The sequence below is a fragment of the Lotus japonicus genome, chromosome 2 (genome assembly GCF_012489685.1).
Source record: "Lotus japonicus ecotype B-129 chromosome 2, LjGifu_v1.2".
In the NCBI taxonomy this organism is placed as follows: Eukaryota; Viridiplantae; Streptophyta; class Magnoliopsida; order Fabales; family Fabaceae; genus Lotus; species Lotus japonicus.
In genome coordinates this window covers 67,455,386-67,480,540 of record NC_080042.1, presented here as the reverse complement: position 1 = coordinate 67,480,540, position 25,155 = coordinate 67,455,386, and the positions used below count along the sequence as shown (strand labels likewise).

General features: G+C 36.6%; 5 protein-coding genes across 5 annotated transcripts; 2 read left to right on the top strand and 3 right to left on the bottom strand.

Annotated features, from left to right (window-relative positions):
- Nucleotides 1-1,638: 1,638 nt before the first annotated feature.
- LOC130736907 (uncharacterized) lies at nucleotides 1,639-2,379 on the bottom strand. Its single transcript, XM_057588679.1, has one exon. It carries the CDS (start codon nucleotides 2,377-2,379, stop codon nucleotides 1,639-1,641), a length of 741 nt encoding a protein of 246 aa, XP_057444662.1.
- A 4,394-nt stretch (nucleotides 2,380-6,773) lies between these two features.
- Nucleotides 6,774-11,234, top strand: LOC130738991 (bark storage protein A). Its single transcript, XM_057591186.1, has 5 exons — nucleotides 6,774-7,103; nucleotides 7,224-7,291; nucleotides 7,394-7,549; nucleotides 9,977-10,219; nucleotides 10,753-11,234. Exons 1-5 carry the CDS (start codon nucleotides 6,833-6,835, stop codon nucleotides 11,083-11,085), a joined length of 1,071 nt encoding a protein of 356 aa, XP_057447169.1. The 5' UTR covers nucleotides 6,774-6,832; the 3' UTR covers nucleotides 11,086-11,234.
- Nucleotides 11,235-12,592: 1,358 nt separating this feature from the next.
- On the bottom strand, nucleotides 12,593-14,991 carry LOC130738990 (DNA-directed RNA polymerases II and IV subunit 5A). Its single transcript, XM_057591185.1, has 3 exons — nucleotides 14,558-14,991; nucleotides 14,359-14,472; nucleotides 12,593-12,918 (listed from the first exon to the last, which is right to left on the bottom strand). Exons 1-3 carry the CDS (start codon nucleotides 14,936-14,938, stop codon nucleotides 12,793-12,795), a joined length of 621 nt encoding a protein of 206 aa, XP_057447168.1. The 5' UTR covers nucleotides 14,939-14,991; the 3' UTR covers nucleotides 12,593-12,792.
- Nucleotides 14,992-16,252: 1,261 nt separating this feature from the next.
- Nucleotides 16,253-18,011, top strand: LOC130738989 (peroxiredoxin-2B-like). The gene is made up of 3 exons (XM_057591184.1): nucleotides 16,253-16,478; nucleotides 16,763-16,842; nucleotides 17,623-18,011. Exons 1-3 carry the CDS (start codon nucleotides 16,324-16,326, stop codon nucleotides 17,874-17,876), a joined length of 489 nt encoding a protein of 162 aa, XP_057447167.1. The 5' UTR covers nucleotides 16,253-16,323; the 3' UTR covers nucleotides 17,877-18,011.
- An 861-nt stretch (nucleotides 18,012-18,872) lies between these two features.
- LOC130736906 (uncharacterized) lies at nucleotides 18,873-19,583 on the bottom strand. The gene has a single exon (XM_057588678.1). It carries the CDS (start codon nucleotides 19,581-19,583, stop codon nucleotides 18,873-18,875), a length of 711 nt encoding a protein of 236 aa, XP_057444661.1.
- Nucleotides 19,584-25,155: the final 5,572 nt, after the last annotated feature.

Sequence of the window (25,155 nt, the reverse complement as noted above, 5' to 3'; positions counted from 1 at the left end):
AACAAACAATCAAAAGTGCTGAAAGTCGAATTTCATTAATTAAAAAGAAAGTTACACGAAGCAAATCCAAAAGCTGGAAATTACATCAAATGAGAAAATATCAACAGGAAACCAAATAAACACAACACAAAGCTTGAAAGCATAAAAGCAGGAATCTTAAATGGCTGGTTCTGCAACATACTCCTTCATGATCACGTTAGGCTCGTTGAGTCTCTTTGATGCGGACATGTGAGCTTTTTACTGAGTTTTTGGGAGTTGAGTTGGGAACTCCTACTTCTGAATGATCTTCTCCTATTTATAGTACTCCAATATCTCGCATGTCCTTAGCGGTTTTTCCTTTTGCTGGGTGAGTTAGTGGGTCTGGTTTCCCCACGATCCCTTGCTTGCACCGGAACCTTCATGTGTAGTGGGGAGAGTGGGGCTTCCTAACCGCTTGCTTGCCACGTGGAATGGCCATCGTGGGGAGAAGCGCACGCTTCCCTAACTGATTCTGTTATGGCCTGCTCGCAGGTTAAATGCACGAGTCACTTTTGCCCGTTTAAATAGCAACTGCCTCCAACGTCACCTTCGTCGAATTGTGCCATCAATTTAACTTAACACTTTTTCTGATTTTCCTGGACTCACTCTTCGACAGGCCCATGTGGCTTTGGGCCATATATTTTGGGCCAACAATATCCTTTTTTTTTTGAAATGGAATATATCCTTCTCAAGTAGGAGTAATATACAGAAAATAACAGATTATACAGTATCAATCACAGCCCACAAAATATTGCTTCTATTAAACAACCCTATTTTGCTAAGTTATCTGCAAATGCATTAACTTCTCTATAATTAAACATGATAAATTTTAGTACTAATGTACTATTCAACTCTCAAGATGGGTTTCGTCTTCCGTGTGTCACTTTAAAAGTGATTCACCATGGTTCAGTTAAATAACAACCATTGGATATATTCTTAAAAAATGAATGATGCAGATTGAATTCAATTTAAAGTTGCATTTACAACAATACCCCTTTCTCTTTCTCTCCTAGAATCTTCTTCCACCTTCTCCTGCAATTTCGTTGCTGAACAACTGCCGGTGGAGGTTGTGCTTGAGTCCCACCGGAAACAACTGCTTGCGTAGATCCACCTCCAAAGGGCCCAGGTATCTCTAGTTCAGATTTATAATATTAAACTCTTAATTGTTTAAATGGGGTTGTCTAAATGACCCAAGATAAAAATCGGGTTAAATCACCCTTGATGAAGTGTTCCAATAATATTATAACATGTGTCTTCATGTATTCCAACTCATTTCATTATTCTTTTTATGTTTAATTTCATAATACATTCATTTTATTAAAGGATTAAATATGTTTTTTAGTCCCTAAATTTTGAACCAAAATTTAATTTCATCCCTCATCAACATAATTTTTAAAAAGCATCTCCACAATTAGGGGAAAAAAATTAATTTTAGTCATCCAAAAAAAATCATACAAGAGAATAGAACCTAGAAACCCTAGAAAAAATCATCTCTGCCCCTACGGCCAACACCACCACCTCGAACCACTTGGCTTGGCAACCGTTGTCATGATTTGAATTGCCCTTGTGGTCTATTTACTATGTTTTTTTTTTTTTCTGAAGTTCGGTACGTAGATTTCATTAATGAGTGGAAAAGGCATCTACAAAAATAGCTTCTGCAACTGCTCTAGGAGGATTTTCCCACCACACATTGGAAGGGAACTCATTTGCCAAGGAAACTAAAATATGGGCTGCGTTATTAGCCTTTTTGTTTACATGAGAAAAGGAAATGCCAGGAAACATATTACTCAGCTGCTTGCAATCTTGGATGATGGGCTCTATAGCTGGCTTGCATCGATCTGTTGTCATTGCTTTGTAGACCAAGAGCGAGTCCGTCTCTATTATTACATCCTCCATGTCCATGTCTCTGATTGTAAATAGGCTCCATCGCAGGCCTAGAGCTTCTGCCACTGTTGGATCATATCTAGTATTTTCCATATGAGATGCAACTACCATCATGTTGGAGTTGTGATCGCGTGCCACAAGACCAAATCCTGTGCTCATAGCACCCGTCCATCCTGCATCTATATTGATCTTCAGGTGGTTCATCGATGGAGGTGTCCACACTTTGGCTACATTCTGCTCCTCTCCTTGGTGCGGTGTGTCATGTGCTTCCAGCCATTCTGTCCAATATTTCAGTGTATTTTGGATGGCAACTGCAGAATCTTGTGATTTCCCATTAAAGAGCTTGTCATTTCGCGCTTTCCAGATCGTCCATAAACCTTGGGTCAGACTTGCCAAATCTTCTGGTTTATAGTTTGAGAAGCAGGACAAAATCCAGCCAGCAAAGTCTACTTCCATTGCATCCGAACGTAACCCCATTGGATGTGAAAACCAAGCCACACGAAACCAGGAGCAGCTGAGGAAAAGGTGTTTCAAATTTTCTGCAGTTTGCTCCCCACATAAAGTACATTCTTCTTGGACTTGTATGCCTCGTTTCATTAGATTTTCTCTGCAAGGTAGTACGTTGTGAACTGCCCTGTACATGAAATGCTTTTTTTTCTGTGGCGTTGGCATGGACCATACTTTTTTCCAAGGGAAGCTTTGTGTTGAGCTACTTGGTTCATTGTTTAGTCTATCTTGTTGGAGATGATAGTAAGCTGAGCGTACAGAAAAATACCCATCTCTACTCCACGCCCAGTAAATATAATCCTTAGTATGTCTCCAACTTAATGGGATAGCTCTTATTGCATTTGCCTCTGTCGGATCAAAAATCCGATTGATTAGGTGCACATTCCATCTGTTAGTTTCTGGCAGTATCAAATCTGCAACAACCTATGCACGCGTGTCCAATGGAGTGATTATCATTCCATTTCCTTCTCCTGGCAGCCATTTGTCTTCCCATACCTTAATGTTTCTGCATCCCCTACTCTCCATCTCATGCCACTCTTTACCACTTCTATCGAGTTCCACACACTTCTCCATGCAAAGCTGGGTTGGTGACCCACCGTGGCCTCTAGCAGTGAGCACTTAGGGAAGTATTTGGCTTTCCAAATCTTGAAAAGTAGGGAGCTTTCATTCTTGAGCAATCTCCAGACTTGTTTTGCTAGTAGAGCACGATTGAAATCTTCTAGCTTTCTGAACCCCATCCCTCCTTTGTCCTTCGGTTTGCACAGTTGGTTCCAGCTAGTCCAATGCAACTTTCTCTCATTTTCTCTTTGTCCCCACCAAAAGTTAGCCATGTAACTCTCAATCTTGTTGCAAGTGGCGCTGGGGAGCTTGAAACAGCTCATCACATAGTTGGGTATTGCTTGTGCAACCGATTTGAGTAGCACTTCTTTTCCGGCTCGTGACAAAGCTTTCTCCTTCCACCCTTGGAGCTTCCTCCACACTCGTTCTTGAACCTTGGCAAAAGTCTGCTTCTTTGATCTCCCAATGATGGTTGGCAATCCCAAGTACTTGTCATGAGTGTCCACCGCCGTTACTCCTATCCTATTACGGATCATCACCATACTGGTTTCTGGAACATTTTGGCTGAAAGAGATCTCGGACTTCTCCATATTGACAAGTTGACCTGAAGCTTGCTCACACATCTTGATCACATCAAGTAGGCAGTTTGCCTCCTCCACTGTTGCACGGGTAAAAATGAGGCTATCATCTGCGAAGAAAAGATAGCTGATTTGTGGTGCTCCTCTTGCAACTTGTACTCCGTGCAACTTCTTTCTTTGGTTTTCCTCTAGGATCAAACCTGAAAAAGCTTCCACACAAAGAATGAATAAGTAAGGAGACAAGGGATCTCCTTGACGGAGCCCCCTGTGAGGTGAGAAGAAAGAGGTAGGCTCCCCATTCACCAAGATTCCATAAGAAACCGAGGTGACACATTTGATAATAAGTTCAATGAGCCTTTGAGGGAAACCCATGGTTGACATAACACTCTCCAAGAAAGTCCATTCAATACGATCATATGCCTTTGTCATATCTAATTTGAGAGCCATATAACCTTTCTTCCCTCTTCTTTTCTTCTTCATGCAACAAAGTGCATTCATACCATGGAGATTGATCACAGATAACGCACTATTTACTATGTTCATATCGGAACACTGTGAAAAAAAAATGTATGTTTTGTTCATTTGGAAAACATTGGTCCTAGTCTAATTCCATCTTCCACTGTAACAATCGTTGTAGCACATCTGATGAATACTCTTGGAATGAGTTTATGTAACAATCATTGTGTTATATCTGTTGGCTGGGGTTTTGATGAATAAATTAAATGTGGTTTAATAATCTATTTTAATTCTGGGTTGGTTTTTTTTGGGGTTTTCTTTTCTGATTTGGTGATGGGATATTTTTTTTTATGTTGAGTGGTAGGAGAGAGGAAAAAAAAGAAGAAGAAGAGATTGAGCGGAGGTAAATGAGATTGGAGTGGATCGATCGAGTAAGAGGAAGAAGAAAAAGATGTGAAAATTTATTGGGTTTTGTGTGATGAGGTTTGATGAAGATGAGGTAATTAAGGGATAACAATATTTTATTAAAAAAAATTGTTTGTCTCATTGGAAACAAAAAAATGATTTTAATCCCTCACGGTGACAAATAGCAAGTTGGTCAAGACCAAAATCATCTATTTTTCTAATCATGAGGATGCTTTTCGAAATTTACATCGACGAGAAATGAAAATTAAATTTCGGTAAAAGTTCATGGACTAAAAACATATTTAACCATTTAATAAAGTGAGTATTATAAAAATTAAAATTAAAAAGAACAATGAAATGAGTTGAAATTGGTGTTGGCTTCGGTGGTACACTTAAAAACTGGCACACGGTGGTGCAGTTGAATATATACCTTTAGATATAATAATAAATAAATCAACGGTTTAGATTTAGATATTTTTAAATAATTTTAAACTTGCATTCCAATATTATCCTTTTCTCTACAGTCTTCGTTCCAGTTCCAAAACTAGCAGCACCACCAAGAGCTCCGGTGGACGTTGTCATCTCTGACGGTGACTCAAGCAAGCGCCTCCGATCAATTTTCCGGTGACCCAGCAACCCTCTGTGATGCAGATCTACATGGCGGCTGAGTTTCGTGATACCTCTCACTCTCTCTCTCCCAAATCAACAAAAAGGAAAATGTAAGAAAAGAGCCAAAAGATCCAAACTCACAAATCTGGTGATGAAACGAATGAATCTGAATCTGTTTATGCTGCAAATGAAAAAAAGAAGAAAAAGAAATGGGTATGTAAGAAAACCTGAAATTGTTACTGTAAATGTCACCCTCCCTTGATTTTGCTAGCAAAAAAAATAGATTTGATCTGAAAACAAACAACTAGGTCATTAATGGATGGAACAAAAAGGGGGAATATGGAGGGGTATTTTCCAGCAGATGAGAGGCGGTGGAGGGCTGCCGGTGATGATGCACATTTACTTCCTCCATGGATTCCGGCCAACTTGTGATTCAAAAAAAAAATTTGGAAGATGAAAAATATTCATGGGCATTATTGTCATTGACTATTAAAATTAAAGTGTACCACGGTGAGTCACTTTTAAAGTAACCCACCGAAGACGTCGTCGTTGAAATTCATGAAGACACATGTTACAATATTATTGGAACACTTCATCAAGGGTGATTTAATCCAATTTTTATCTTGGGTCATTTAGACAACCCTGTTTAAATTGAACCCTAATCAAAATTTCGGGGAAAGTAGTAGAAACTCTACAGCTAGTAAATCTTATGAGGCTAAATCTTACTATCTATTTGATGGATATGCTCACCTTTCTTCTGGTCTCGCTGGCCTCTCGCTTGAGTTAGGTCATTTTTCCCCTTACCTTCTCTCTCTGATTGCTTTATTCTTTCATTATCATTTTCTTCCTCTAATGAATTATCTCAATTGTCCAGTATGATGCAACTCTGAAAGCAGGACATGTGAAAAGTATATGGATTTGGACATTGTGTGTTGTTATTGTTGACTTAATAATTTGGATGGTTGTGCTAGTTACTTGCATTGCTGGAGATTTATACCTAGTTTTAGTTGATTTGAATTAGAAAGCTCATATTTTTAACAGGTAGAAAGAATTGTTTGGTTGCAATTGTAAGTATGTAATGAAGCAAGCATGGGACTACCTGTAAAGAAGGGAAATTGGATGATCAGATCTTGGCTTTGAATGATTAAGAATATGAAGAGAGAGGTAGAATGACCACAGGGAGAACAGAGCGGAGGAGAAGTGGCCAAATGATAGAGGGAGAAAGATGGAAAAAAAATTGTGAAATGAAGGACATTTTTGTCTTATCATTAGAAAATGCAACTGAACCACCGTGTGTCACTAACTACACTGCTCCACCAAAGACATCGTCCTCAAGATGTCAATCAACATGTTTATCAGCCCAATTGGCCTACTTGATCTCTTATTTACCCATGTAAGACTGCATATCATTCAACTACGTACGGCAGCTTTGATCTCACGGTCAGGATTTTGTTCGTGAGTTTTGTTGTGAATAATAATCATTTTCGAATATATATATTTTTACAATAATGATTCTTTCAAACCTTTAAGAGAGGTGGAAAGAGGTAGAATGAGGAGAGAGATAGGAAAAAAAGAAAAAGTAAGAGAGAGAAAGTATGAGATGTGATAGATGATAAGAGGAGAGAGATAGAAATAAAAATAGGTGGAAATGAAGTGTTTAGAAAATGAGGTGTGTACATATCATTACTCTATATTTTTATATACAGCAACTAAGAGCCACTCCTATTTTATCCTTTGTTTCGTTATTTCTTGGACAAAGACACATGATAATTTTCTACGTATGGCGTATTTGACCATTCTTTAATTACGTGTCATAAATGGTCGTTGATCTTTCAGAACTTGATACACACAGCAATTGGAGGAGCAGGATGGAGTTGCTCATGAGTTTTCTTGTGATCATGGTATTATTGGGTGGTAGCATCAAGGCCTATGGTGAAATTTCTCAACTTTCTTGGAGAGAAATAAGCAATATTAATAGCCATGGTCCATATATTGGGATAGTGGTGCCAAATGCATTTGAGATAAACCCTCTTCTTCAATCACCTAGCTTTGTGATCAATAAAAAGTTTCCTTATGTTGATTTTGCTGGTAACTTCTACAACAACGTGCTGTTCAATTATTATATGATTATATATACTTCTAAAGAAGATGTGTAATTTCTTAACTACTCTTTCTTTGCATATGTGGTGATTAAAATTTGCAATGCAGGAAGACGTTTTCGCATTGGTGAATTGGAAAAGAAAAAGGTTATAGTTGTTATGACCGGATTGAGCATGGTACATGAGATGAGAATTTGTTCTCACCTTAGTTAATTATACTTTGTGATTATTTTTGCATTCCTTTCTCATTGATCTTTTGGATATATACTTTTTGTGTAGACAAATGCAGCTCTTTCCACCCAATTGTTGCTTTCTTTGTTCCATGTGGAAGGAGTTGCCCACTATGGAGTTGCAGGAAACGCAAATCCTAAACTCCAGGTTGGAGATGTGACTATACCCCAGTATTGGGCTCACACAGGACTTTGGGTTTGGCAGGTATACCTCTCTGCTTTGTTTCTAGCTATGATCTTCTTTTTTTAGGATAGAAATATATCCGATATTTGCAAAGACCTAAGACTTAGTCTACATCAGACTCAAATCAAATAAGATCATATTAATGAATAAATAGATTTAATAATTTTTAAAGTCTATTTAATTAAAAAAAAAAGTCGATTCAAACTTTTTGAAAAAAAGTTAAGCTCAATAAGTCGGTGTCTTTAAATAAATATAATTTATATAAATTCATATTCTTATTTTTTTATTATATCATCTTGAAATATATTTTTTTGAAATTCATCTTGAAATTATACATTATTGACTTATTTACATATTTCAACATGTTGATTAATTATAACTTTAATCAGAAATAAACTTATGACTCACTAAAATACCTTTAGAATTCTCAATAAACTTTCAAGTCTTCGAAAGCCAACCACATTTATATATATTAATCAATATTAATCTTTGTTTTTGAACAATTAATCAATATTAATCTTATTAGTGTATTTATATGTATATTTTTGTAAGTATATTTTAGTTCATTTCACTATTGACATGTTTACACATAGGTATTTATTAGTATATAAAAATATCGTAGGATAAGATAGACCTTCTTACCCCTATTCTTTTTCATTTCACCCATTATATGCTTGTTTGATTGTAGTTTTATTTTTCTGTATTTAAAAACTGTTTTTTAAAATATAAGAAGAAAAACTGTTTGAATAAATATTTTCTAATTAAAAAACTGTGACTAGAAAACAAGAATTAAACATAGTGCTTTTCAAAAAAAAAAAAAAAGAATTAAACATAGTGATACTAGGTTCACCTTAAGGCACCTTCAACCTAGACCTATTCATGTTCAAAAAAAACATAGACCTATTCTTACATATTTACATCAATTTATTTTTTTATTTAAAAAAAAACTTTGTTTAATACCATTAGTCCCATTTGAATGCTCAGCAATCTAGCATCCAATGGTTAGAGTGTCAGTGTGACCATTCATTTCTTACCGGAAGATTAAACAAAAACAAAATATGAAAGCAGCGTGAATCAACCAAACATAAATAAAATAGTAACTTGATTTGACTAATTAATTTTGGCTTAATACATCAGAAGACCCCTGAAATTGTAAAGGGAATCAGTTTCAGGACCTGGAAAATTTTTACATCAAATTGGGTCCCTAATAAATTTTTTTTAATTCAATTAAGGCCAAAGTGTGTCACACTTCAATTTTGTCCTAGTCATCAATTCCAAGTGTCTTTTTTAATTTTTTTTAATTAAAAAATTATAAAAAATTTATTTTTAATTCCAACTCATCTCATTTATTTAAGGAGAAAAATAAAAATAAAAATATTAAAAAATTACAATTTATTTAACTTTGATCCTAATTATATCCTTATCTTTATCTCCCTCCATCTCCATGGAATCAACAACAACAAATTCAGAAAGAAAAAATTCTCAGGATCAACAATAAATCTAACATCAACCACCATCTTCATCTTCATCCTCAAAGTTCAAACCACCAAAAACCTTTCCCTTTACCAAGAAATCAACCCCACAAAAAACAACTAAAAAAATCCATAAATAAACCCAGAAACAACTACAAATTCAACATCACCCATCATCTTCATCTTCAACCCCAATCCACAAAAAATCTTTTCCCCTTACCCAAAAACCAACCCCATAAACCTTTTACCCTCCTCCCACTGGTCTGGAACCTAAAAAGTCTACATCTGTGGGTATAACCCAGAAACATGAGGTGAAGACCCATATTTTCCACCCCAGCACCATCCCCAACCTCTGTTATTTATTTTTCTAGCCAGAAACATGAGGTGAAGACATGAGATGAAGACCCATAACATGAACAAGAAAAATCAAAAAACAATTCAACACATGAAACAAATGGAAGGAAGGAAAGAACCTCAACCGATATAATGGTTCCATAAGGCTTGAACAAATCAAGTAGGTGCAGCATTGAAGCTTCTGGGTTTGTTGGGTGGGTGGGAGTGGGGAAGAAGAAGAAGAATGAATTTTCTTGTTCTCTCCTCAGTTAGGGTTCAATTTGAGGGAAGATTGGGATTGAGTTTAATTTGGGGGTGAAAATGTTTTAATTTGGGGGAAGATTGGGATTGGGTTTAATTTGGAATTGAGTAATTAAAAAACAATTTCTGATTAAATAATTGAGTTGGAAATAAAAATTAATTTTTTATAATTTTTTAATTAAAAAAATTTATAAAAGCCACGTGGAATTGATGACTAGGATAAAATTGAAGGCTGACACACTTTGGCCTTAATTGAATTAAAAAAAATTCCTAGGGACCCAATTTGATGCAAAATTTTTCTATGCCCTAGATTTGATCCCCTTTACAATTACAGGGGTCTTCTGATGTATTAAGCCATTAATTTTCTGATTAAATTATGCAGAGGCTTGGAGATGGCCCTGAAGATGAATTGCCGTTAGAAGCCAACGGAGATTACAACAGAAAAATTGGTTATCTGAAATTTTCCGACTACAATAACCACACAAAACATGTGGAGAATCTTCTGAACAATGTCTGGTATGAAGCAGAGGAAATTTTCCCAGTGTATGGAACTCCTGAAGTTAGACAGCATGCTTTCTGGGTTCCAGTTGACAAGACTTACTTTAAAATTGCAAAAAAGCTCAAGGTAGTTAACCTCAACCCCCACTTTATTTCCTTCATATTTAAAAATTCTTTTACAATTGATTCTGAAAACAAAATTAATTTTTACACAATAAGTATAGCTTTTGAGGAAAAGAATTGATTTTGATGAAAGATAAGTTAATTCAAACATGTTATTCAACACTTCGTCATGATTGATATCTTAAAGGAAATAAAAAAAATAATTATAGGATTAAATAAGTTTTTGGTCTTCCTAAAATAGAGGTGGATTGAATTTAGTCCCTCCAAAAAAAATCCATACCTTATAGTCTCTAGCATTAATAAAATAACGGAAGTTAGTTCCTGAAATGTGCATTTTATGGTGGCTTAAACTCTCACTAATGCGCAAAGATTGTCATAAAATAAACAGCAGATACTAACTCCGTATATTTCATTAGTGTTGAAGACCAAAGTAAAAAAAAAAAGAATTGGAGGAATTATTCAATCTAAGTAGAGAGACAAAAAAAATTAAACCAAAAAATTATGTGATTGGCTCATTATGTTACTTGTTCTCTACAGAATGTTGAATTGGGTGGTTGTGTGAACACAACCTGCTTGCCAAGAAAGCCTATTGTTGTGAGAGTACATAGAGGGGTGAGTGCCAATGTGTTCGTTGACAACAGAGCTTATAGAGAGTTTTTGAACTCCAAATTTGATGTCACCCCAATTGACATGGAAAGTGCTGCTGTCGCTTTAGTCTGTCTCCAACAGAAAACACCCTTCATTGCGTTTAGATCACTGTCTGATTTGGCTGGTGGGGGTTCTGCATTGTCCAATGAAGCAGATGTGTTTTCCTCATTAGCATCACAAAACGCAGTCGATGTTCTTATCAAATTCATCTCCCTATTATAAGGTCTTAGCTTTGTCTTGCTCAAAGTTAAGCAAGTGAAACTGCAGTGAGAGGGACCAGAGAGGGGAAATAATGAGCTACAAATCCATAGCTCCTATGGTTATGTACTCATGATACTTATGAATAAAAGCACAACAAAAGTTGTTACGAATTTCTAATATGCTAAGCTCTAGCTCGCTGGAAAAAAAGTTTAAATATTTAATATTGAACTAGTTCAAAGATAAATGAGATTCCAAACAACTGAAACAAGGATAATAAAAAATGTAACTAAGTGAAAAAGAAAGGAATTAAACTGAAAGGGATGGAACGAAATAAAAATCTCTTTCGATTGTTTTGATATTGAACGATGATTGGACGATGGAGTGAACAAAATGAGTTGTAACATTTTTTTTATTCCTATATTATCTTAAGTTTGTCAATTACAAACATTTACAAATAACATTCCGAGTCAGTGGAAAATCTTCTGAAAAATGTCGAGTATCAACCACATGAATTTTTCCGTGAGTGGAACTCCTCAAGTTTGGCAGTATGCTTTCTGGGTTCCAGTTGACAAGACTTGCTTTGATTAGCAAAAAAGTTAAAAGGTAAGTGAAGACTCACTTCACCATCTCACAAGAATTGATGTCTTAAATGAAATTAAAAACTTAAAAAATGTAAATATCTTATGCTTCTGTTTTTTATTTGTTCTTTACAGAATGTTGAATTGGGTAGTTGTGTCAACTATTGTGCCTATTGTGGTTACAGTAAAGGAAGGAGTCAGTGCCAAAGTATTTAGTGACAACAGAGCTTAAAGATTTTTTGAAGATCAAATTTGATGAATTGGAGGCTAGAGTACTGTGAAAACCATTATAATCTTTTTCTTTTGCCAAACAAATAATAATAATTTAAAACCATTTCAATTTCATATTGCTTTTTATTTTACATCATTCTAATATGGAATGTGTTGCATACCTTCCGCACCAAACTAATCCAGACATGCTAACTTTCTCATGGATACCAGAGAAAATCAAAACTACTAAAATCTGATATTGCATTATAGTTGCTATTCTTTTGAACTGAAGCTGACACTGAGGGGAAAATAACATACAAATCCACACAGGGAACAAGTCAATATTACACCGTACAAATAAGTAGCCATTCTTATGAAGTGTAGGAAGGGGCATAAAATAAAAGAGTATCCATTTTCACTTCCTATACAAGTACTTGAAGATTGAAGTCAAGTGAATATAACTGTTCTACTCCCTGCTAGTTTACATTCATAATAACATGAAATCCAGAATAAAGGAATTATGAGAAGAGGGTTCTTTACAAATGGAGAATTCTTTACAACTAAACAAATTAACTAAAGTACATAAATTAACCACTAGGAAGCACTAAGAAGCCACTAATTTGTATAGTAAAGCAAGCAACCCAATGCCCAGCAATGAAGAAATAAGTGACCCTCCCATCCCTCTCCCGAGACTTTTAATCACTAAACAAAACAAAATCCAAAAAGAAAAGAATACCAACTTACCAAAAGAGTTCATTGGTGAATAATTTATGGCAATGAAGTTTCACATAAGAGACTAACATTACCAACCATGATAACATATTTCAAGTCGTATGCTCAACCATTACAAAATAGCCTAAATATCCCTTGTCCATGCTTCTTATAAATGAGTAGGTAACATATTGAAAAAGTTGTACAGCCAGTCAGTTCAAGGAAATTCTTATACAACAAATCTGTATGTAATATATCTGCCTGCAGTCTCACTTGGCCGGATTATCTTGACGACCTGTCCCCGCTTCAGTCCATAATATCTAGCAACAGGGTCCGTTATCTGGATTCTAGGTAGCTGAGAAGCAGTCATAAATATTAGGGATGTCAGAATCTGCAGCATTTTGTAGTAGAAAACTAGAATTGCAACATGAGGCAACATGCACACAAGACAAGTGCATAAATTAGATCCAGAGTATCTACAGCTATTAGATAAAGAACGGAGGAGTTAACACTTAAACACTAACAGTAACAGTTACTTCTTCAGCAGAAAGCCATTCCAATCCAACTAGATTCAAAAGCTCGAAGGACAACTAAATAGCAATGATCACAGATCTGATCATTGTTCGTCAGAGAAAATAAGCAGGGGAGAAGATTCATTTTCATGAAAAACACCAACACTCATTTTACTTTTCCTATATATTAGTTAAACCAAATCAAAACTTGGATGAGAATCCAGATGAACTTCGCAGAAGCTGCTACTGGTTGCTCCTACAGATACAAGTCAATAGAATAAGCACTATTAATTGCCACGACACATTTACCCCCAACAAGTGTGTTTATAATTACTATGCCTATGTTTGATTCAGTGTTTCAAAGAATTAGAACAGCGTATTTTTACTAAATCTATTGGAAGTAGCTGACAATTTACACAATTATTGGTCTTCTGTGATTTTAGCTAGGTGTGTTTCCCAAACATAAACTACGAACAATCATTCTTAAACTCGGACAAACACTGTAGTCAGATTAATCTCTGCATTTTCCTAGTACAAGTTTACAACAAGATCAAAGTACATGTAAGAATCTATGACAGCACCTAAACAATAAAAAATTTAAAAAAATGAAAATTTACCAAACACCTCGCCCTCTCCCCCCTCCCCCTATACTTGAAGCATGTGCGTATTACTGAGGGAAGCCACAATTCACAAGTCAATTTAGATAAACTTCTCAACAATCACTTACAGGAAAAGCAAGTGTAAATTTTCATGTATTAACTCAAGTCTTTAAGTCTTTTAAATATTAGCTTCTCTTATAATTTTGATAAACTTCTCAACAATCAACTTCTGAGCTAAGTTCTCCATAAGCACTTATAAACATTCAAGGTCTTTTTCCTTAAATGCTCCCTCAAGCTAAAACCTAATCCAAACTGAGCCCTAGTCATATGATGTGTGTCAGTAAAAGCTGAAAACCCACCAATCAACTTCTGAGCTAAATTCTCCATAAGCACTAATAAACATTCAAGGTCTTTCTCCTTAAACAGGAACTAAATAGATATCTCCATTGAAAAACTCCTTCAACCTAGAGAACCTACAACCTAAACCAAACTGAGCCTTAATCATATAATGTGTGCCAGTAAAAAGCTGAAAACCCCCCATCACAAAACTGGACTACACTTCATTCCTCCCCTAATCAGTGTTATCAAATAGCGGCTATAGCGTAGCGGATTATTAGCTAATTGCGACACCGCTATTGCCCACTATAGCCCGCTATTCGCCGCTAAATTGAAGAGATTACAGACCTGAGTTTCCTTGACTGTATATCTCTCAAGCAAAGTTTTCTTCTCAGTCTCATTAAGAATCTGATGCTCCGGCACAAGCACATGCTCCTTGATATTAACCAACAGCTCCGCCTCCTGCAACCAACACTCACCATCATTCACCATCAACAACAACAACCATCACAAATCAACAAACAAAACAAGGGTGATGAATTCGTACCTGAAACACTTCCAATTGAAACTTAGAAGACATTTCAGAGATACATGTTTTCGCAAACGGGGTTAGGTTCGATTGACAAACAAGAATAGCCCTGAAGACATTCTCGCTGTTCATGCGGTTGGTGTAGGTTTTCATTGTCTTGACGCCGACTTTGGGTTCGTCGGGGAAGAAGACGTAGATCTGGTCGGAGGGACCGTCTTTCTTGGTTTTGTTGATGGTGAGATCTTCGCGCTTCATGTTGTCGCCGTACTTGGTTTTGAACTCGTGACGGGACATGTTGATCTCGAAGTCGCCGACGAGGTAGTTGCGGTCGCGGAGCATCTGCATCACCGTCTTGCGGATACGGTGGAGTTTCGTTATGTCCTCCTCCGTCAACGCCATCTTCTTCTTCTGATGTAACTTGCAGAGAAGAAAGAAACTAGTAGTGTTGGAGAAAACAACTTAGGTTAAGAAGTAAGAACTATCAAGTTTGGGCCAACAAACCCATGGGTAAAGCCCAATGATAAAAGGGTGTTAAATTCAAAACCAACCCATGAAATCTCATAATATCCTCCACTTTCGGGAACACAAAGAAATTAAAGGTTAAATTTAAGTTTCGAGAATTAGAACCTGGAAGCTTCCGGAATTTGTATCCCGGAACACAAAAGTTAGTTCAATGGGTGGTTTGCGGCTTGTTTTTAGGTGGTAGGGCAAGGCAAGGAAGGGACACGTGAGGGATCGTTATCTTTTAATCTTAGTCTTTATATTTTAATATAATCAAACGGTTAAGATTTGGAGTAGGTTTTTTAATTGATTCTTGGAGTTAATACATCCTCCTCTTAAAAAAGACACTAATATTGTAATTAATGTGGAGATCAAGTTAATTTTTTTTAGATCAAGTCAATTTTGATTTTACTTATTATTAATATATTATTTTCTGTCGAAAGATATTATTATTTTAAACTTTTGTACTCAAGTTATCATTCATAATGAGATATTTGAAAAGTTTTACAATTAGTAATTAATATGATAAATAGTATAAAAAGTTATTCATAACTAATTAATAAAATTATCAATGAAGACTTCAAAAAAAAATTAATGTGAAGGTCAAGTCAATTTTATTTATTTAATATTTGTTCAAGTCCATTTGTTGTCATTAATAATTGAAATTTAAATAATGATAAGAATTTTTAAATATGGGAAACTATTTTTTTTGTGACAATCATGAATCATCAATTCATATAACAAAAAAACAATGAATAACATTGATAAAAAAAAACATTGAATAGCAGAAAATATTATTTAACAACTAATTAATATTGTTACTAATTAGTTCAAAAAAACATTGTTACTAATTTATAGGTCAATTCAATTTTACTTTTACATATTGATAATTTAAAAATATTATTAATAAATAAATAAATAAATAATATTATTATTAATGAAAATATCAAATTCTGTTTTTTTTTTTTACAGAAATATGAACTTTCTTTACTAAGAAATCTCCAAATTGGAGGAAAGGATACCCGCCAAACCAGCATGATACTCCTCTAAACCAACAAAACAATAGTATTATCCTCTTTTTGAAAATCCTATTCTGGTAATCTTTATTTTTGAAATTTATTCTGTTATCCTTAAAAAGTTAACAAATATATAACACCTTAAAATGACAATTATACCCCTAGTCTACTATTATATAAAGAAGGGATCAGGTTAGGAGTAGAAACACACTTGTCTCATTTCTCAAACCCAGTTTCATCATCTATCAACAACCTTCGTTATCATCAATGGCTCCGATCAATGTTGGTGCTTCGATTCCCGATGGCATCTTGGCTTACCTGGATGACCAAAACACCCCCCAAACTGTCTCCATTCACTCTCTCGCTGCCGGCAAAAAGGTCATCATCTTCGGTGTTCCCGGTGCCTTCACTCCCACATGCAGGTATATACCCTTTTCTCTATTTTTGCTTTCACCTTTCAATTTTGATACCAATTGATGATAAATCAATTAAGAATCGGAAAACTGCTTCTGGGTATCTGAGATTAACCCTCATTTTGCCAAAGTTTTGATTTTTATGAAAAAGAAATTACATTCTGTGTGTGGATTATGGAGTAAAACAAACCCCTTTTGAATAATTAGATTGAAATTGAGGATCATGGTGGATTTGTCTTAAATTGGGGCTAGTTTGTTGTTTAATTTGTTACAAGTGTTTTTTTTTTGAACAGCCTGAAGCATGTGCCTGGCTTCATTGAAAGGGCAGAAGAGCTGAAATCAAAGGGTGTTGATGAATTGATCTGCATCAGTGGTAAGGGTTTAGTCATATCATAATTTTGCCCTCCTTGTTTGTTAATTGATGATTGTCAAAATTCATATGTTCATGTATATGATTGCTAACTTTTGAAACTTTCATGTGAGATTCAAAATTGAACTGAACTGAATTATGAAAACTCTTGATCAACTTTGTTGTTATTGTGCCTATAATGGCTGCAATTAAGAGTATATTGTTTTTAAGATTTTGTTTTTTTTTTTGTTCTTTTAAGATTTTGATGCATTTGTTTCAAATTAGGATAATGTTTGTTATTCCTAAAGATTAAGGCTACATTTTAATTTGAATTTGCATGTATTTGAGATGACTTGATTTGAGGAATCAGTTTTTATATCAGTTTGTCAGTTGATTTATTATTTTTCTGTTGTTATGCATAATAACCAGTTTTCTGTCTACATTCATTGATCCAAACCCCTAACAAATCTCTCATACATTCATTGTTAGTTGATTATTCAATTTTTATTTGGTCACACAGTGACACAGGGGTAGATGTAGTTGTTTAATTTACAATTAAGATGGAACACATCATAGTTTTTGTTTTTATTCCTTGTCTTGCTATCTGGCGATATGGTCATATGGATTCAATGAACTTTGGAGTACTTCATGTTTGGAAACTCTTGAAAACTACGGCACCCTGATTTTGGCTTCATTGATGTTTTGGAACTAGTTTTCAAACATGCACTTAGATAACCTTTTATGATGCTTGTAATCAAAGTCTCTCTTAGTGTGGCTAATAAGTGATTGCTTTTGATTTTGTAGTGAATGATCCTTTTGTGATGAGTTCATGGGCCAAAACATTCCCAGAGAACAAGCATGTGAAGTTCCTTGCTGATGGTTCTGCCAAATACACCCATGATCTCGGGCTGGAGCTTGACCTCAATGACAAAGGTCTTGGCACTCGCTCAAGGAGGTTTGCTCTGCTGGTGGAAGACCTGAAGGTGAAGGTTGCAAATGTTGAAGATGGAGGAGAGTTCACCGTCTCCAGTGCTGAGGAGATCATCAAAGCCCTTTGAACCCTTGCATCATCTTTTACCGTCTTTAGTTTCGTTGTCATTTTGCTTTAAATATATCAAACAATGTTGTGTTCTATAGGAATAGACATGGAATAAAATTGCTGTTATGGCAATAAAATTGCTAGTTTCAAGTTATGGATTCCGTCTAGGATGCACGAGTACGGGTACGGTACCAGATACGGGTACGGGTGCGGCATTTTTCAAAAAATCATGGGTACGGGTACGTTAGTATATATATATATTTAATGATTATATTTTCAACATATTAGGAGAAAATTTGTACAATAAAATCTTAAAATTCACATTGTTTTAAAAAATAACAAAGCAAATGGAAGAAATTGAGATTTTTACATGATGCAAGAAAGAAAACTCAAAATTGAGTAACTTAAATTGACTAATAGATTGATGCAAATTGAAGATATTAGTAGAGTATATAGGCTTTTATGTGTAATAGAAGTAGAGATACAAAAAAGTACCCAAATGATACCAAAAAACTACCCAATCAAATTTTGGTATAGATTGTGTAAGCATTTTTAAGTACCCATGAAGTACCCAAGAGTACAAGTACCGGGTACGGGTACGTTGGCCAAACTGGGGTACCCGTGCATCATAGGATTCCGTTTTCAGTTTGGGTAAATTGCTATCATCAATTCCATTTTTAGTTTGAATTAGACTTGGTGGACTTGATATCAGCAAGTTGATCAACTTTTGAAAATGATATTTAAAAGTGAGTCTTAAAAAAAATATTTATTTTGCATAGTAACATAATCATAACTTCTCTTTCAAAAAAAAAAAAAAAAAAAAACATAATCATAACTTCAGGTTTTTGTCAAATTTAGGTGCAGGTTTTAACATATTGGGGCGATAAGATAACATATTGGGCCAACCATATTGGGCAAACTCCAAGTGAAAACGAAAATTATATCTATTGTCAATAATCAATAAAATGTCTTATTTGTTTGCGGTATTTTTTTTTTGAACGTGGCATAACATATATTAAATCATAACCGGCATAGAAGCCAAAAGATCCGCCTGTAAAAGGCTACATAAACCCGGGGGACCCTCCTCCACCCAAACAGTATTTGAAAGGGTAGAGGCGTTCCGAGCCATAAAATCAGCACAAGTATTGCCCTGTCTACGAGTAAAAGTAAACTCAACACAATCAAACAAACGAACAAAAGCCTTACAATCCCGAAGCAAAGAAAATAAAGGAGAATGACCAACACCCTTCTTCCAAGCATGGAAAAGCTGAAGACAATCAGTCTCAAACTGCACCCCCCTGAATCCTAACTGTGAAGAAAGCTCCATGGCCCAACGGAGACAAAACGCCTCTGCCATCGTGGCTGAAGTAGCAGCCGTCGGGTAGTGTGAAGCCGCCGCCAAGATCTCGCCATCCTCGTCCCTAGCCACCATACCGAAACCAGCAAGAAAATCACCACCAAGAGAGGCATCCACATTAATTTTGATCATCCCAGCTGCTGGTCTCAACCATTTTGCCACCACCGACCGCTCCCTCTGACTCCCATGCGTCGCTAGCTGTGAAGGGGACTCCATCGCTGCAAAACGAGACAGCACCGTAGCACAACCAGGTTCACGGAGCTCGAAAAGAACCTTGTTCCGACCCTCCCACAAGCAATAGATCATGCGCTGAACTTCTGCAATGCACCAGCCATCCTTGTCACGCAGCACCGCAGCCATGAAGTCCATGAAGGTCGATGTACGAGCATTTGTGCGCACACCCAGGCTCACAAACTAGCAACCTCGCGCAACAGGACAATGGATAAAAAGATGATCAATGCTCTCCTCCTCATGGCCACACACCGGGCAACTAGGATCCAAGTCCATTCCTCTACGACGCAAACAAAGCCTAGTGGGCACCGCTCCAACACACACACGCCATGCCACCTCCTTAACCCGAGGAAGGGATGGAGCTTTCCATAATTTACGCCAAAGAGTCGCATCAAAACCAGGTTCAGCCGAGGTGGATGATGAAGGAGAAGCTTGGCTAGCTACGTTTTGTAAAAAAGCATAGCCAGAGCTCACTGTATAGCACCCATCTGGAGTTCCACCCCAAAAAAGTAAATCTTCCGTTGCATGCACCGGTAAGGGGACAGCCAAGATTCGCAATGCAGTATTTGGACAGAAAGTCCATTCCACCAATTCCTTATTCCAAGAGCCACCACCTGGCTGGATAAGATCAACTACAAATTTCAAACTAAGTTCCTCCACCACATCTTGCCTGCAATTAATTGGAGGGCCATGCGAGAGTCAATTGTCATCCCAAATACGAACATTCAATCCATTACCAATACGCCACATGCTTCCTTTCATAGCCAACTCCGATGTTTTTAGGATACTAGTCCACGCATAACTCGGACGGTAACCTTTCTTGGCTCCATTCATGCTACCTGCTGGAAAATATAAAGCCTTAAAAACTCTACCAAGGAGAGAATTCGGATAGTTTTATGTTTTTGAAACTTATTTGTTATAATCTGTTTCTGGATTCTATGTTAAAATCTCTAAATATATTAGAGATGTTTCTGGATTCTATTTTTGATTTTTTATTTTTTTTTAATACATCGGAAAAGTTGATTTTCAAATTATAGTTTCTTTAATGTATAAAACAAAGGAGCCTAACGCTGTTATTCATCCAGTTTTTTTCTTTTGAAAAATCGTTTTTATAATATTTTCTGAAAGTTATTCTTAAATTAAGAAAAACTAAACCCTTTTTTTTAACAGAAGAAAAACTAAAACTTGAATCTATTTTATTAAAAGCTGAAAAATAAAAAATAAAAACTAATCACAACCTATTTTCAAAAATAGTTTTTAAAAACCTATTCTCATTTTCATTTTTAAAAATTAAAAATTCCTAAATTAAGAAAAACTAAACCTTTTTTTTTCTTGAACAGAAGAAATTAAAAAACTAAAACTTGAATCTATTTTATTAAAAGCTGAAAAATTAAAAAAAAAAACTAACCACAACCTATTTTTAAAAATAGTTTTTCAAAACAATTCTCATTTTCGGTTTTAAAAATTAAAATATCAGAACAATTAAACGATGTTTTCTGTTTTTATTTCTAGTTTATAAATTATTTCTTTTAGATATTAGATAACATCTCATTCAAAAAAGGTTTTCTTAAAAAACTGTTTTCAAAAACAGTTTCTAAAATAAAAAACAGAAAATTGACGTGTCCAATCATTCTACAAAATTAAGAAACATTATTTTTGTTATAGGAGTCGTAAGAATGAGTTAAATTATGTTTAGGAGAAAACTTGTATTTACCTAAAAAAATTGGTTGTTACTCAATAAAAAAGTTCCTGACACCTACTTTCTTAATATTTTGTTAATTTTTAAAGTGATAACTTTTCTGAATTTTTAACCCACGTGTCATCTTGTAATTGGGTAAGAAAATGATAGGAAGGTAATTTCAAGAACAACACTAAGAATCCTAAAATTTAAACTAAGAAAGAGATAGAAAAGAAAGACTTTGATCAATTTTCTTCTTAATTTCATAATGAAAGGGAATACAATATTTATACTAATACTAGCGTACTCACAAGAGACCTTTCTAAAATGAAATTAAAGGAAATAACATAATAAACAATGCAAAATTTAATAAACTAAATAGTTATATCTAATGAGCCTTATTATAACTAATCGGTCTTCTACCGGAAAACAATATGTATGGAAATCCTAATTGTTCTGTACTAGGGAGATCTGACGTAAGAGGCTGACAGAAAGTAAACCCTGGCAGAGTACTAAAAATATCATAAAAGGAATATTCTCATTAAATGTTCAAAAGGTACTTTTTACAAGGTGTTGACCTCTCCTTTTATAGAGGGAGTGGTCATGATGTGGACTTTTACTGTACTTGGGCCTGACAACCGGGGCCCAAGCCTCTATACATATAAGACAAATCTAAAGGAATCTTCCAGCTGGCGTGTGGGCCTGTCCAAAGGAAGGGCGGGATTCGATGTTGTTCCGCAAACCCCGCCATGGCTGCTTTCGTTCATCTAAATGCTCGATTTGGGCGGGAATAAGGGATCCTTATGTCCCGCCCAGTCCACATGCCCCCAAGACATGAGGCTCAAGTAAGTTGAGTCGAAATGTCTTTATATGCTACTTCATCGCCTGCTTTTATCATTTACTTTGTGCTTCTAATAATTGTGTCGCCGTTCCTCACGGTTGTGATATGTCGCCATTTCCGTGATATAACGCCACCGTTATGTTACTCATTACCACGCCATCTTTATTTCGTTGATGCATCGCCCTTTGTCACAACCGTCCATCACGTCTTTCCAACTTACTTACGTGACCCTTGTTTTCCGGGATTTTTATCATCATTGGCCATGAATGCAGTTTCCGGGTGTGCGTCTCGAGGAATTACGTCTTTTCACTCCATACCTTTTCAAATTTCAAATCCCACGACTCTTCACGATCTTTCCCACTCATACTCTCTCCTCTTTCTTCCTCTATAAAAACCCCTTTTCACATTTCACTTTTCACTTTTTACTTTCCTGCAACTTTATCTCTGAAACTTTCTCTGAAATTTTTGCCTTCTCCTTTTCGAACTCCGGTGAATCTCCGTCACCCCGGCCGTCGTCATTGCGCGGTGCTCTCCCATAGCCGACATCCTCTTTACTCAATCCTCCACTTCTTCCTCCGGTGAGTCCTTTCTCTTTCTTCTTTCTTGACACTGTTCGTCTTCTTCTCTTTTCTTTTTGAATCTGTTCATCTTCTATTTATTTTTATGAAATTACCCAGTATGTCGATGCAAAATATCAGTATTTCTTCCTTAGAACTCTCTTCACCCTCTACGGAGGGGGAAGTTTCTGCCCCCACTAGGGAAGTTTCTGCCCCCACTGTTATTGAAATTCATTCCTCGCCTTCTACTCACGAGGATTCCGGTCCCGCCGGCTCTGTAGATTCTATTCTCTCTTCTAATGGAGATTTGTCTTCAGCCGAATGGCGTTCAAACACACATTTGGTTGAAGATAAATGTCTTTGGCGTTCCATCTCGGGAAGTATTGGGAGCATCAGCTCACTTCGAATATCTTCCCAAGGGTTTACAAAGATAAATCCTGCCACCTCTAATAACGTAGATCATCTGTTGAATGTTCTCCCATGTGGCGAGGATGATTGTGTTCTTTTACGCAAAGAATCATCCGATGAATCGCCCGATTTCTTTTTTGTTTATGGTTATTTTTTCTTGGACTTGAATATCAAACTTCCATTCTCGCCCTTTATATGTCACGTTCTTTCCTTTCTGAACGTGGCGCCTTGTCAACTGCAACCCAACGCCTGCTGCTTTGAAATTCTCTGTGAACATTTGAGTTTCACTCCCACCTATCCCTTGTTTTTCCTTTTCTATAAGACAGTCACCACAAAACCTACATCTGTCAAGTGGGTTCCCCTTTTAGCCCGCAAGAACATGAGCCGATTCACCGCCCTTAAAAGCCATTACAAAGTGTGGCAGAAAAAATACTCCAAAGTTATGGAATCGCCTGAAATAAATAACTTATTTCGAGATTCCGATAATAATCCTCTCTTCCCCTTTTACTGGACAAAAAACCCTCTCCGAAAAATATCCGTTTCGTATGACGCCTTGGATGATTCTGAGCAAGGTATCGCCGATTATCTTCGCACACTACCAGTAATCTCTGGCCATGACTTGATTGAGGCGTCGAAATCCGGCACTTTAAATCAATTTTTTAGTAAGTTTATAATCTTTGCACATAACTTGTTTTTCTTTTTGTTCATGTGTCTTGTCTAACCAATACTTTCCATGTAGCTACGATGGGAAAAAGCAAGATCGACGCTAACCCATTGAAGATGAAGGAATACCTCGCCCAGTCTACTGCGGCGGCGAAGAAAAGGGCCGCCGAGGCTGAGCAGAAGAAAAAGAATGAAGGTGCCTCGGGCTCTGATAACGTCAGGGACCCTAAGCGCCAAAGAACTTCAGGCGCTGCTGGTGGTAAACCTCTTCACCAGTCAACTCTCGATCCAAATGGTTTGGCTTCCAAAAGTCAGCCTGCGGAGAAAAAGAAGGGACATGACAATATCCCGCCACCCAACCAGGATTCGAGCATGATGATCAACCGACCGCCAACTCCATTTGGCCATGCTGGCACTAGCTCAGCCATTGGTGGCGAGGCTCCTCCCCCTTTGCTGAGTTTATCTGATCCCCACTTCAACGGGTTGGACTTCATGACCCGTACTTTTGACAACCGGATTCACAAAGATATTTCCGGTCAAGGCCCCCCCAACATTGCTTCCCAGGCCATCTTTCATGCACTTTCTGCCGCCAGCACTGTGGCGGGAATGGCTCAGTGTGTGAAAGAATTGATATCGGCTAAGAACCGTTTTGAGAAGAAGGCGGCTGATTATAAGGCTGCATATGAGCGAGCGAAGGTCGACGCTGAGACCGCCAACAAAAATCTGAAGTCTTCTGAGGAGAAATGCGCCAAGTTAACTGATGACTTGGCGGCTTCTAACCTGCTCCTTTAGAAGACCAAGTCTCTGAAAGAAGCCATCAATGACAAACATACTGCTGTTCAAGCCAAGTGCCAAAAGCTGGAGAAGAAATATGAACGCCTGAATGCTTCCATTCTAGGGCGCGCCTCCCTCCAATTCGCTCAAGGCTTTCTGGCGGCCAAAGAGCAAATAAGTGTGGTTGAACCGGGCTTCGATCTTTCCCGCATCGGGTATCTGAAGGAGATCAAAGATGGTCAAGTGGTTGGCGATGATGACATTGGCCTCGACCTTCTTCCTCAGTTTGATTCTGAGAGTGAGCCTGAGGAAGGGAATGGCGAAGATAGGAATGATCAAAACAAGAATGAAGATCAAGGGAAGGAAGACCCTCAAGCTGTTGCAAGCCAGGACAACAACGCCAACAATGAGAACCTGACTTGAATTCATTCTGTTTTTATTTTATTAAGTCAGAATTTTGCTTTGGGCATTGCCCCTTTGTTTATTTGTCATTTTAAGTCATGTATGGGCTTCGCCCCTTCCTTACCTTTAACGAAGTTCGTTTAAGTTCTTTTGTTGTTTCCTTGAAGTTGTTACCTTGATGTTTATCAGATTTTGTTGTTATTTAGGTCTATATACCTTAGCCGATTTTTCGACGAGGCTTGATTTCTAGTGGCCACTAGAATTGCCAAGGCTTTTAACGTTTGATGGCGACACTTTCTTATTCCGAAAGATTTAATCGCGGTATTTGTATACCTTGATACGATTTGCACTGCATAAACTCGTAATATAAATCAAAAAATAAGCAAT